Raw genomic sequence first — 13,085 nt, forward strand, 5'->3', positions numbered from 1 at the left:
TGCATTGTGCCTAACATTTTAATATATTGTGCCTTACATTTAATATATTGAAGTTATCATTTTAATATATTGTGCTTAAAATTTAAATATTTCGTGTAACATTTTAATATATTGTGCCTAACACTTAAATATATTAAGGTTTTATCATTTTAATATATTGTGCTTAACATTTTAATATATTGTGGCTTATATTTTAATGAACAAAGGTTATCATTTTTATATATTGGGCTGAAAATTTTATTAGACCTTGCCAGATATTTCAAAAAACATATATGTATTGTGCCTAACATTTTACACTTTATGTTTATGATGATGTTTTAATATGATTTTATAGAACATTATTTAACTTTTATTCATTTTTTAATAAACAAAACCGTTTCTTCATTTCAGTTATTATATATAATCCCTAACGTTTTTTCTGGTAATTATACATAATCCCTGAAAATTTTAGTGATTATATATAATCTCTAAACAAACCAGTGATTCTAAATAATCCCTGAAAATTTTAGGGATTCTACATAATCCCCGATTGTACAATTTCACTGTAACATATACACAAATTGATCATTATTACAAGTAAACACAAATGTACAGAAATAGTCATAAAAGTACATGCAGCTGAGAAGCATGTATTCATATCAAGTGTAATAAACCTAGTATTGCATGTTACGTTAATTGTTCAGTATAAATTAGGAAAACCCAAGGGGTGAGTGTTTAAATGCTATGTCTATAAATAGATATAAAATACATAGTGTGTGTATATTTTATTTCCTTGGACAAATTCAGTATGGTAGGTAAATCTTTAATATTTCACCTACTTTTATTCATTCAAATGTTTTCTTAAGTACTAAAATTTATGTATTGAAATATACCCATGCATTTATCTTACATTAACCGAAGTAAACCGAAATAAAAGAACAGAATATTAAAGGTCAATGCGTATAATGAAATGATTCATTGAAAGGTTGAACTAACGTCAAAATATAGGACAAGACATTTACAACAAACATTTTCTTTTATTTCTGAAACTTTAATGAGTACAGCCCTGACATTTGTCAAAATTCTTTTAATAATAATATATTTTAGATACATATATGTCTTGACAAATTTACTTGCAAGGTAAACAATTGATATACAATAAATGGTACTGTGTGTCCTTTTGCTAGTTCTTTTTGTGTGCATTCTTTCGATCTGACGAGTCGAGCATTTTTCAACTGATTTCTTATAATTTATAGTGTATAGTTTGTATTTTGTGTGTGTTGTTGCACCACTGTCCAAGATTAGAAGGAATGTTAAGCGTTCGCACACATGTTTAACCCCGTCACATTATGTATGCATCTGTTCCAAGTCAGGAGACTGTAATTCGATGATTGCTGTTTGTTTCTAAATAAAATCTTTACTACACGTACATAGGCCTATCCATAGCAGGCTACAGGGATTTCAATGTGAACTGCTGCATGGTACTAATAAATAAATTGATATTTTAAGTTGACTCTTCTGTTTCAATTACAATACTTCGTTTAAGTCGCATTTGACATTCACTTCTCGTCATGTTGTGGATGTTACATTATATTGGAGGGGGTTGGGCTGTTAATTCTAAATGGAATTCAGTGTACAGAGTGATTTTTCGGATTTGGTTTCGCCGACAGCTCTAGCTCGAATTTTAATAGGGTTTAGACATTGTTTATCTTTGTGAATTAACTTTTCCTAAATTTAAAACAAATGTTTTAATGCTTTTCAAATTCGGAATTGATTAGCTTTTCTTCTGTTAAGATACGAGAGTGTTGAGTATTTTGTCGATGAAACGTACGTCTGGTGTGCAAATTATAAGCCAAATATCGTTGCGTAATGCTTACAACTAGGTCAATACCTTGCTCTTTACCTTTCCAATCTGTGTGTGTTATCGGCTCAATAGTCAGCATTACAAATATATAGACGATAAGGTCATTTTTGCGAGTTTCATATTTTTTAAATGTTAAAATCATTTGAGAAAAATATGCACAGGAATAAATTGTCTTAATAAGGTGTTGCATATTACTTTGAAATTTTCAATGTTCCTCTGTTTCACAATTAATTTGTTTGTTGTTTTTATTTTTTTATTAGAGCGACTTTTTTTAGTCGTATGCCGAGAAAATGCGCGTCTGGCGTACTAATTTACAAAGTAGATATAACTGAGAGCAGAATGAAAAAGGAAAAAAAAAAAACAATTTTCTTTTTTTTCACCTGAAAATCCTGAGAAAGTCAGTTTTGAAATAATGTTATTCTATTTAGCCTGTATTTCTGGAAATTAACTGGTATATTGATGTAGTTTGTTACATTTTGAAATAAATTTATTTTGAGCTTTCAATAAAATTTGTCTATTTACAATAATGCATAGAATAAATGTATTCTATATATCTACAGAACTTTCTGGCCATCCAGAATTATAGAATAAATTTATTCTATACATACAGAGAACTTTCTGGGCAAACCGAGTTATAGAATAAATTTATTCTATACATGCATAGAACTTTCTGACTATCTATAGTTATAAAATAAATTTATTCTATACATACAGCGAACTTTCTGACTCTCTACAGAGTTATAAAATAAATTTATTCTATACATGTACATACATATAACTTTCTGACTATCTAGAGTTATAAAATAAATTATTCTAAACATACAGCGAACTTTCTGACTATCCAGAGTTATAAAATGAATTTATTCTATACATTCATAGAACCTTCTGACTATCCAGAGTTATAAAATAAATTTATTCTATACATACATAGAACCTTCTGACTATCCAGAGTTATAAAATAAATTTATTATATACATTCACAGAACTTTCTGACTATCCAGAATTATAAATATAAATTTCTCTTATGGTTGTAGCATGTTATCTATTTCTTGCATGAATAGATAATTCTCGTATTACACTGCACGGAGTGTGATACGAAAAAGTGATATGAAAATCTGCGTTGATTTGATTGGCTTATCGTGCGTTAACTAATCAAAATCCTTTCAAATCAAAATAAATTTATTCTAAAATACATTGACTTACAGAGAACTTTCTGAACATACAGATTTATGATAAATTTATTTTGAAAGTACATCAAACTGATTGTTAAGGATTATCCAAAGAATATATGTATTCTATACACACTGTGCTCTATTGTCAAAATAACGTATAAAATAAATTTGTTTTGAAAGTATACTACTCTGAGTGTAAAAAATGAGACATTAAATAACCGTTTTCCCAACCCATAGTGTTATCTGATCTCAATTGTTTATAAAATATAATTCAAGTTCATCAATATCGCAGTCTTTTTAGAATAAGTCATAGACTAAGTTTATATTCAAATCTTTACTAATACACAATGAAATGAGGAAAAGTCTACAAACCATCCGAAATTACAAATATTTACCTCAAGGGTATGTACTATTCACTGAGGTATCTTCTTTCTAGATTTTTCTCTGTAGTCTTTTTATAACTTTTTTTTCAAACTCTTTTTTGTCATGTTCATACCACGAAAAAGCACAAAAAGTAAATCTTAAAAGAAAACAATGGACACAATATTCCTATTTCGTTGAGAAAAATTGTCTGACTGACAACATAGAATAAGGAAATGGATTAATCTATACTTCTGAACAAAAATTAAATAAAATAAAACGAACACAATCTAGATGGCTTTGTTTGGCTACTATGTTTTATCATCTGATAAGTTTGACTGTGTCATTCCATTCTTTAACTTTGATAAGCAGTCTCAATCAGCTTCAAATTTATTTGGAATCGAAATTTTCTGAAGATATCCTGAAATCGTTTTCGTATGTCAAAACACAGTTTCTCGGAGTTCATTGATTATATAGTTCATTCAAAAATCAATGTGTAAAATTTGAATGGATTTTGTATAAAAGGATAATACTTTCTGGTTTTCCGCTACATGTTACATCTATTTTAACAAAATATGTCGGTATTCATGCATGATGGTACAAATATATACTCCATTAACTTGTGATACAAATCGTCCTTCCCCTTGCACACTACTGCTTTCTTGGCCGTGATCTATGAAAAAAAATATTTGAACATGAATTGAATCATATTTAAAGTTTTGTCTTCACAGTACATGCCACGTCCAATGTTTGGTGTTTAACTCAATAATATTTACTTTCTTACAAATATTCTATAGGTTTTTGGAGTATATGCATTGAAAAATGCAGCAAAGTGTATTTGGGCGTTTCAGTTAAAACGAATTATCAATCTACTTAGTATATCTGATCTTGAAAACAGCATATGTATGTTAATAGTAATAGGTTTTAGTCTTAGATGCATGATTTTTTTTATTGGTCGTTATTGGCTTTCAACTAGCTGTCGGTAACTGTGAATACTCTTACATCTGTACTTTGTCTTTTTGTTATCATGTAAGTTGAAGATGCATGAATTCCCTGCCACGTCCAGTCTATGGTTTTGTTAGTTGTTTTTGTTCTTTGTACTATTCTAATGAGTTATAAAGTCCTTTTTAACTGATCTTTATAGTTTATTCTTATGTTGTACTGTTACACCACTGTTCCAGGTAATGGAGAGGGATTGGTACCAGCAAACATGTTAACCCCGCCTCATTCAACATTTGGCTGTCCCATGATAGGAGCCTGTACTTCACATGTAAAGTGGTTGTCGTATGTTGCTGTACATTATACATCATACATGAATGTGTTGTTCGTTTATTGTTTTGTTTTGTAATAGATTTAATAGTTAGTTAGTTTTCTTGTTTGAATTGTTTACATTTGTCATTTCTGGGCTTTTCATAGCTTACTATGCAGTGAGTTTTGCTCATTGTTGAAGGCGGTACATTGACCTTTAGTTGTTAGATTCTTCATCATTCGGTCTGTGGTGGAGAACTGTCTCATTGGCAATCATACCACATCTTCTTATTTCCAATTCATAACGAGTGCGAATTGGATATCGTTTGATATCAATTCGATCTATTTAATTTCAATATGATTATTAACGAGCCTATGGCTTTTAACGTTTTTAAACGATATTCATTTATCGTTTTTAAACGAAATCTATTTCTTACGAGTTGTTAAATTTATTTCTCTTATGCAGATAAACTTGGACTGGACGGTAGACCATATGGGACATTTAAGGAATGCAAATCGAATGTAATTTATACTGAAGTTTTGTGGTTCATAGAATTTAGATCAACACTATTTTTAGTATATTAATTCATTTTAACATTTATACGAGTGGAACGTAGTTTTGATGTTCAAAAATCTGTGCCCCAAGATGGCAGGCCAAGTGGACGTTTAAACGAGGAACAAGAACTTCAAAGTGACGTATACTTATTTCGTTTATTTTAAGGCTCATTACAGCTCAAGAAAGTTTGAATGATATCCTGTTGAAAGTTGGGTAAATACACAGGTATGTGAAAAATAAAAAGACCAAAGCATAACTCGAATTGGTTGTATTATATTTGAAAGTTTCGCTAGAAAGATAAGACGTGGTGTTCTGGTGTTCCTTGTAGTTTAATTTCATATTTAAATCTTACAGAAAACTTTTTGTGAAAAAACAAAACCATTTTTCACAAAGCAATGGAGACTTATTTTAAGAAAGTGTGCACCTGAGTGCTAATTCCTATTTATTCAATAAAACTACCACCTTATATTTTGCAGGACTTTCAGCCTTTAAACCATATCAAAAATTGTTTAAATAAGATAAGGAAATGTTTTTCACTCCAGTAAGTGACTACAGATAAAATTACAAACAGATGTGTATCAAAAAGATCATTTGATATTCAAGATTATCTTAAATTAACATACATGTAATTGTTTTTATCAATTATTTGCAAAATTGTCAATTTATTTACAATTTTCATCAAATTTCAAGTGGAACCTTTATAAATTCGTTTATAAAATTTTAAGTTAATCAACCCATTTTGAAAAACTATTTTTCACTTTTTTGATAATACATTTTTCAAACAATTTTTGTTGGGCCTGCGACTTCCATCGCAAGTGATCCGGGGACTATGGCGTTAACTAATTACTTGAAAGCTTAATGTTGTAGAAAATAGAAGACCTGGATGCTTCATACTTTGTATATAGATGCCTTATGTTATGAAGTTTCCGTCTGTCGTATATCCATTGTCCTTGACCTCTTTTTCATGGTTCAGTGACTACTATAAAAAAGTTAAGATTGTTTGTAATTTTAATTTCTCTCTAATTGTGGGCAATGGTATAACTATATTTAGTATGTGCGTACATTGCAAGGTCATTATGTCTGTCAGACAAATTTTACTTGACTTCGACCTCATTTTATTGATCAGTGAACAAGGTTAAGGTTTCGTGGTCAAGTCTATATCTCGAATACTATAAGTAAAAGGTATCCTATAGTTGGTGTATGAAATGATTGTAAGGTGCATATGTCAAACTGGCATGTGTAATCTTACCTTGAGCACAGTTTCATGGTTCAGTGGTTGAAGTTAAGTTTTTGTGTTTTGAATACTGTATGCGATAGGCATGATAGGTCAACTGTATTTATCGTATGAACATATTTTACAATGTATATGTCAGTCTGGCAGGTTATATTTGACCATGACCTCATTTTCGCGGTTCATTGTTCAATACTAAGATTTGTTTTTGGTCTATTTGTTTTATACTGTATGTAAAGGGTTAACTATATTTGGTGTATGTAATGATTTTAAAATGTATATGTCTGTCAGGCAGGTATCATCTGACCTTGACCTCATTTTCATGGTTCATTGGTCAATGTTAAGTTTTTCTAGTAAATGTTTGTGTCTTAGATTTTATATGCAATAGGTCAAATGTATTTGATGCATGGAATGATTGTAAGGTATACATGTCTGTTCTTATGCGAAGCTGCATTACAAGAATATCAATCACTCTATAAAATATTGTTCTTCAATTTTAGAAAATAAAACTGGATACATGATTTAGAAGAAAACCGAATAACCCTTGACAAACTCTCAACTGAACCGATGTTATTTTAAGATTAAATGAACAGTATTTGACAAAACACAATTAAATGCCAGTAGGTAATAATTATCTAAAAGCATGACATTAAAATGTCTTTAAAATATGTTTTCCAAGTTAAAAAATTACCATGATAAAATTTAAGGTTTCAAAATTAAATTGTGATTATATACAAGGCTGACAATGAGACAAATAAATAAAAAAAGATATTAAACTTATTTTACATTGACATTTGCTGCTTCTCTGACAAGCACGCACCATTAAGGAGAATAATCGATTGATTGTTCTTTGTTTTCAGTAGCAAATATGTCATGAATGTTCAGGATGAAAACAAATAGATGCAATAACATGAATAGGTGGGTCTTACAATAGGGGTCTACTGGGATGCAGGGCGGTTAATTTAAAATATCATCGGAAAATGAAGGTATATTGAGACTTGCAATAGGAGTTGTAAAAACCCGAGGGTATCATTTAGGAGTAAGAGAAAAGATTGGTTGACTTGGAGTCAAAATAATTTATTCGGGTGAGGTAATATTTCGTGCAGACTGTTACTTTGCGAGTAATAATGTGGAAAATAACTTTTGAATCTAGTCGTTTTAACTTTTTTCTCCATTTTGTTTTGATAAATAGCTTAGACTTTAGAACTGATATGAATGAACTTTGTTGTTAGTACTGACATGTGGATAATTTCATCTTTCAGATAGCAGAATTAAACAGCTGAAATACATGTATGTAATAAGGCATCTGAGATTAAGCAGAGCTTATGTTTACAAAGACAGTTGGAATATTAAAAAAAAGAATTTCTGCTATCTTTTCAATTGATCAAATGTTCTCAAGATTAGGACCAGATATACATTATTTCATAGCTATAGTTTAGCTACAATGTACATAATGAAAACTATTCTCTTACATATGCATATATAAAACATTCAACAACATGTTAAAAATATATAACATTCAACAACATATTAGAAATAAATAACCAAACAATCATGATTTTTATGAATTTTTGAACCAAATAGAGTAACTGGCTTGTTACAAGACTTTTGTAATACGTATCAAAAATGAAAAAAAAACAATGTTCGATGAGGGAGACAGATATGATGCACATTTAAATGTTGGACGTTTGTTATTTTATTTACCTAATGCATGGTCAAGTTATTTTAAATACGCATGAATTTTTATTAGATTTTGCCTCCATAACAATCATATCGCCGGACACGTAAAATATACTAATGTGATCAGAAAATTCTCTGACAGTGTATGTAAAGAGTAAATTTATTTTATAACTCTGTATGGTCAGAAAGTTCTTCATGTATGAATATATACAATAACTTTATTTTACAACTCAGTTGAATCGAATAGGGCTATTAAAGTAAAGAATAAATTTATTTTATAACTCTGGATGGTCTGCAAGTTCTGTGGATGTATAGCATAAATTTATTCTATAACTCTGTTTGCCAAGAAAGTTCTCTGTATGTAAAGAATAAATTTATTGTTCTAACTATGGATAGTCAGAAGGTTCTCTTTATGTATAGAATAAATTTACTTTATAACTCTGGATGGTCTGAAAGTTCTGTGGATGTATAGAATAAATTTATTCTATAACTCTGTTTGCCCCGAAAGTTCTCTGTATGTATACAATAAATTTGTTTTATAATTCTGGATAGTCAGAAAGTTCCATGTATGTATAGAATAAATTTATTCTATAACTCTGTTTGCCCAGAAAGTTCTCTGTATGTATAGAATAAATTTATTTTATAACTCTGTTTGCCTAAAAAGTTCTTTGTATGTATAGAATAAATTTATTATATAACTCTGGATGGTCAGAACGTTCTGTGGATGTATAGAATAAATTTATTCTATGCATTATTGTAAACCGACAAATTTCATTGCAAGGACAACTAAGTATATGGCTCAGAATGAATTTATTTCAAAATGTAACAAACTACATCAATATAACAGTTAATGTCAGGAAATACACGCTAAATAGAATAAAATTATTTCAAGATTTCATTTCTCATGATTTTCAGGGGGGGGGGGGGGGGTTTCCTTTTTTATTCTGGTCTCAGTTATATTTGTGATGAGTTTTTATTTTTAATTTACAAGTGTAATTAATTGCGGCAAAATGATAGTTAAATCGACACCGCATTTTGATACTTAATTTTACTATATTTCAGGCATAGGTAAATAACAATGGCATCATCGAGTAGATATATCTGCTCAAACTGCACGGATGAGGAACATGCAATCACGTGGTGCACAGAATGTGAACATTTTCTTTGTACTGATTGCCAAAAACATCACAAAAGATCAAAGGCCTCTAAAGACCACAAAACAATATCTACTGATGAGTATTGTAATTTACCGAAGTTTATGCGCGAAACGAGCAACCTTTGCAAAGAACATGACAAAAAGTACGATTTTTACTGTTCTGTCCATTCATATCATTGTTGCATTGAATGTATCGCCGATAAACATCAACAGTGTAAGGACTTGAAACCCCTGGCAGACAGTTTAAAAGATGTCAAATTATCTGCTAATATCCCGCTATTGAAAAACAATTTGAAGGATCTGAGTGAAAGTTTCAAAGAGGTACTCCATTACTTAAGAGATAGAATAAAAACAATTAACCATCAAAAAGAAGAAGGAATTACGAAAATCAGAAAAATGCGTCAGTTACTAGATGATCATTTTGACAAATTAGAAAAGCAACTTCTAGATGATTTAGAATCCGACTATTTCAAGTTGAAATCAGACATGGAGGCACTTTTGGAGCAAGTTAATAACCGAGCTAAACGAGTTGATCAATTGCAAGATGATTTTTTTACCATGAACAAATGTGCAACTGAACTGCAAATATATATCGGTCTGAGAGAAATCGAAACCAACACCACGCCAGAATCAACATACTTAGAAGAATTAGACACTGGAAGTCAATTAAATGACAGCAACTTGGAGATCACCGTTTCTTCTGCTTTACAGTCAACTTTACAAGAGGTTAAATCCTTTGGAAATATTTCTATCAAACCAGCACCCAATAACTTCAAAGTTAAGACTGTAGGAAAATATCAAGCTCAGCAGTTGGTTCCAAAAGTTCATGAGATGGAGCATATCAAACCATTTCTGATGAATTCTTTAAGCGTTCCGAATCGTTACATTCTTAATATACCTGCTTGTCAGATATTCCATGATATCAAAAACAAAAAATGTACTTTATTACTTCTTGATCAAAATATGAAGCGCATGATGCAGTTCAGTAGTGAGGGGGTCTTTATTAAACATGTGATGACTTTTACAGATGAACCTCATAATTTGTGCCATATTGAGGGTGATATAGTAGCTGTCACTTTCAGAGGTGTTGAAAAGGTTAAACTGGTCAATGTTGACAAAAATAAAATCAAAAAAGATATACAACTTTCACATCAATGTTTTGGAGTTTCAAGTGATGGAGACGTTTTGGTAATTAGCCATGCAAAGGATAGAAAAATTGTCATACTGAACCATGTGAACTGTGAAGACAAAGACATGCCAGACATGTCAAAGCAAACTTTAGAAGGAATTTGTGTCGACCGTCTTTCTCTTTTCAAAGGTAACATATATGGCACCAACCGTTCTGAAAACAAAGTTTACTGTTATAGAATAACTGGAGAACCTTCATGGACATTTACCAACCAGTACATTAGTCAACCAGAGGGAATTGCTATAGACAGGAACGGATTTGTTTTTATTGCTTCCAATGGAAACAACAGAATCGTTGTCATATCACCAGATGGTAAAACAAGCAAAACAATTCTGAGTGAGGATAATAGAATCAGAGGACCTGGGGCAATAAACATAAACGGAGAAACAGGAATGATGATAGTTTCTAGCTATATTGATGGAGGGGATAGTGCTTTCATTTTCAAAATCTAGCTTGATAAATTACTTAGAGGTTTACAAAAGTAAAATTTGTAAATATGTGAATCAGAATAGAAACAAAAATACAGTTCAGAGGGTTCAGAAAAGGGGTATAAACTTTAAGTTGTTCAAGAATCTCATTTTGATTTTTATCTTTACTTTTCAACTACTTATGGACTGAACTAAAATGTATTTTCTTTCTTTTAATGCATATCTATATATAAAAAATCTATTATCTACATCACTGACATTAGTTGTAAGTAATCTTTATAATAGTTATCTATTTTGTCGTCTGTTGATGTGGTTCGTAAGTGTTTTTCGTTTCTCGTTTTTTACATTTGTATTAGACCGTCGGTTTTCCTGTTTGAATTGTTTTACACTAGTCATGATGGGGCCCTTTATAGCTTGCTGTTCGATGTGAGCGAAGGCTCCGTGTTGAAGGCCGTACATCCTTTACTTTTTACACATTGTGACTTGGATGGAGAGTTCAACTTGTCTCATTGGCACTCATACCACATTTTTCTTATTTCTAATTATTGATAAGCGTTTTACAATTAATTAAAAAAATATTACTGATGACTTCAAATTTGATGTTTTTCAGACATTTTTGTGGAATTTTTGATTTTACCAATTATTAACTGCTCTTTGTGTGTGTAGTGTTTCTCTTATCTGGGCCATAAGCTGAAATCACGTTTTATTTAATTTAGGCAAACTATAAAAAAAGACTCAAAACAAAATAAAACAAACCATATTGTACATTAATTTTTGGTGTATAAAGCAGGGTGTATGGGCTTGAATAAATTCAAAGTAAACATGCAGATTTGTTATACATGTTTTGTACTAAAAATTACAACCCCTGTGGGCAATAAAAACAACAATAACAGCTGTAGTTACCAAATGCAATGATAATCGTTAGTCGAAAAGGGATAGACAACATCACGGCCAATGAAAATTAGTAAAAACAAGAATGTTTTTCAACAAAAAACAACATTGATTCGTAAACAGTAACAGTGTACGACATAACCAAACTCTGAGATGATCTCGGCTACATATGTAGACTAAACCTGGTCAAACCAGGACATCTGCTGTGTTGATATTAACAAGTTGATATGCGGTGAACTCTCGAATTCGTTAATTTTGTAAGCTATCAAATGAACTTGTTGGGATCCCGCTCAAATGTTTTACCCCGCCATATTCTGTATGTATGTGCCAGCTCCAAGTCAGGAGCCTGTAATTCAGTGGTTGTCGTTTGTTTATGTGTTACATATTTGTTTTTCGTTCAATTTTTGTACATAAATTAGGCCGTTAGTTTTCTCGTTTGAATTGTTTTACATTGCCATTTCGGGGCCTTTTATAGCTGACTGTGCGGTATGGGCTTTGCTCATTGTTGAAGGCCGTACGGTGACCTATAGTTGTTAATTTCTGTGTCATTTGGTCTCGTGTGGAGAGTTGTCTCACTGGCAATCATACCACATCTTCTTTTTTTTATTGTCTATACTTGAGGCATAATATATATATATACAATGCTGACAGTACAAACATTTGCTTTTGATTGATGGGACATTGCTTGACAACATTCAGGATTTGAACATCGATATTGATTTTTTTGAAATTTTGAAACAATTTTTTTGAAATTTTGAAACAACTATGTCGAAGAGGATTTGTTTTTTAAATGTCAATTATAGTTCTGTGGATTCAATATTATTCGTGTGATATCAATTTCGTGGAATTCTTGTGTGTAAACACAGCGTAATATTTCTAAAGGCTTGTATGCAGACTGTGGCAAAACCACGAAATCCAATATAAAATAAACATGTTTTCCTCAATCCACAAAAATTGATACACGAAAATAAATGAATCAGGAGAACACAAACGAGGGATAAACTAATATGAAGCAAAGACCAAACGTATTTGGTCGGTGTATGTTTACTTGTTTTTTGTTTAAAAGACTTTTTGATCGAGTTAAGCCATTTCAATTGATATTTTATAGTGTGTCTTTTTATGTTGTAATGTTACACTACTGTTTCAGGTTAGGGTAAAGGTTGGCGCCTGTTAAAACGTCTAAACTCGCTGCATTTGTATGCACCTGTCCTAATTCCGGAGCCTGTTGTTCAGTGGTTGTCGTTTTCATATTTGGTATATAGTCATTAATTAAGATGTTACAAATAGTATTTAAGTATAAAAAAGAAGATGTGGTATGATTGCCAATTAGG

The 13,085-nt window shown here is 30.9% G+C and overlaps 1 protein-coding gene across 3 annotated transcripts; it reads left to right on the forward strand.

Moving 5' to 3' along the window:
• The first annotated feature begins 710 nt into the window (after positions 1-710).
• On the forward strand, positions 711-11,113 carry LOC127720618 (uncharacterized). 3 transcript variants are annotated; one of them, XM_052227298.1, is made up of 4 exons: positions 711-790; positions 5,090-5,404; positions 7,673-7,700; positions 9,153-11,113. In XM_052227298.1, the coding sequence occupies exon 4, from the start codon at positions 9,169-9,171 to the stop codon at positions 10,885-10,887; it is 1,719 nt and encodes a 572-aa protein (XP_052083258.1). In that variant the 5' UTR covers positions 711-790; positions 5,090-5,404; positions 7,673-7,700; positions 9,153-9,168; the 3' UTR covers positions 10,888-11,113. The 3 variants fall into 3 exon arrangements, with proteins under 3 accessions (XP_052083258.1, XP_052083259.1, XP_052083260.1); XM_052227300.1 differs by having other exon boundaries at positions 738-790; positions 5,345-5,404; XM_052227299.1 differs by lacking the exons at positions 5,090-5,404; positions 7,673-7,700 and having other exon boundaries at positions 713-790.
• The last annotated feature ends 1,972 nt before the right edge of the window (positions 11,114-13,085 follow it).

Source organism: Mytilus californianus, unplaced genomic scaffold (genome assembly GCF_021869535.1).
Source record: "Mytilus californianus isolate M0D057914Y unplaced genomic scaffold, xbMytCali1.0.p SCAF_11, whole genome shotgun sequence".
Lineage (NCBI taxonomy): Eukaryota > Metazoa > Mollusca > Bivalvia > Mytilida > Mytilidae > Mytilus > Mytilus californianus.

What these genes read in the sequence shown, in the direction of transcription:
- LOC127720618 (XM_052227298.1), top strand. Translation starts at nt 9,169, where the DNA reads ATGGCATCATCGAGTAGATATATCTGCTCAAACTGCACGGATGAGGAA.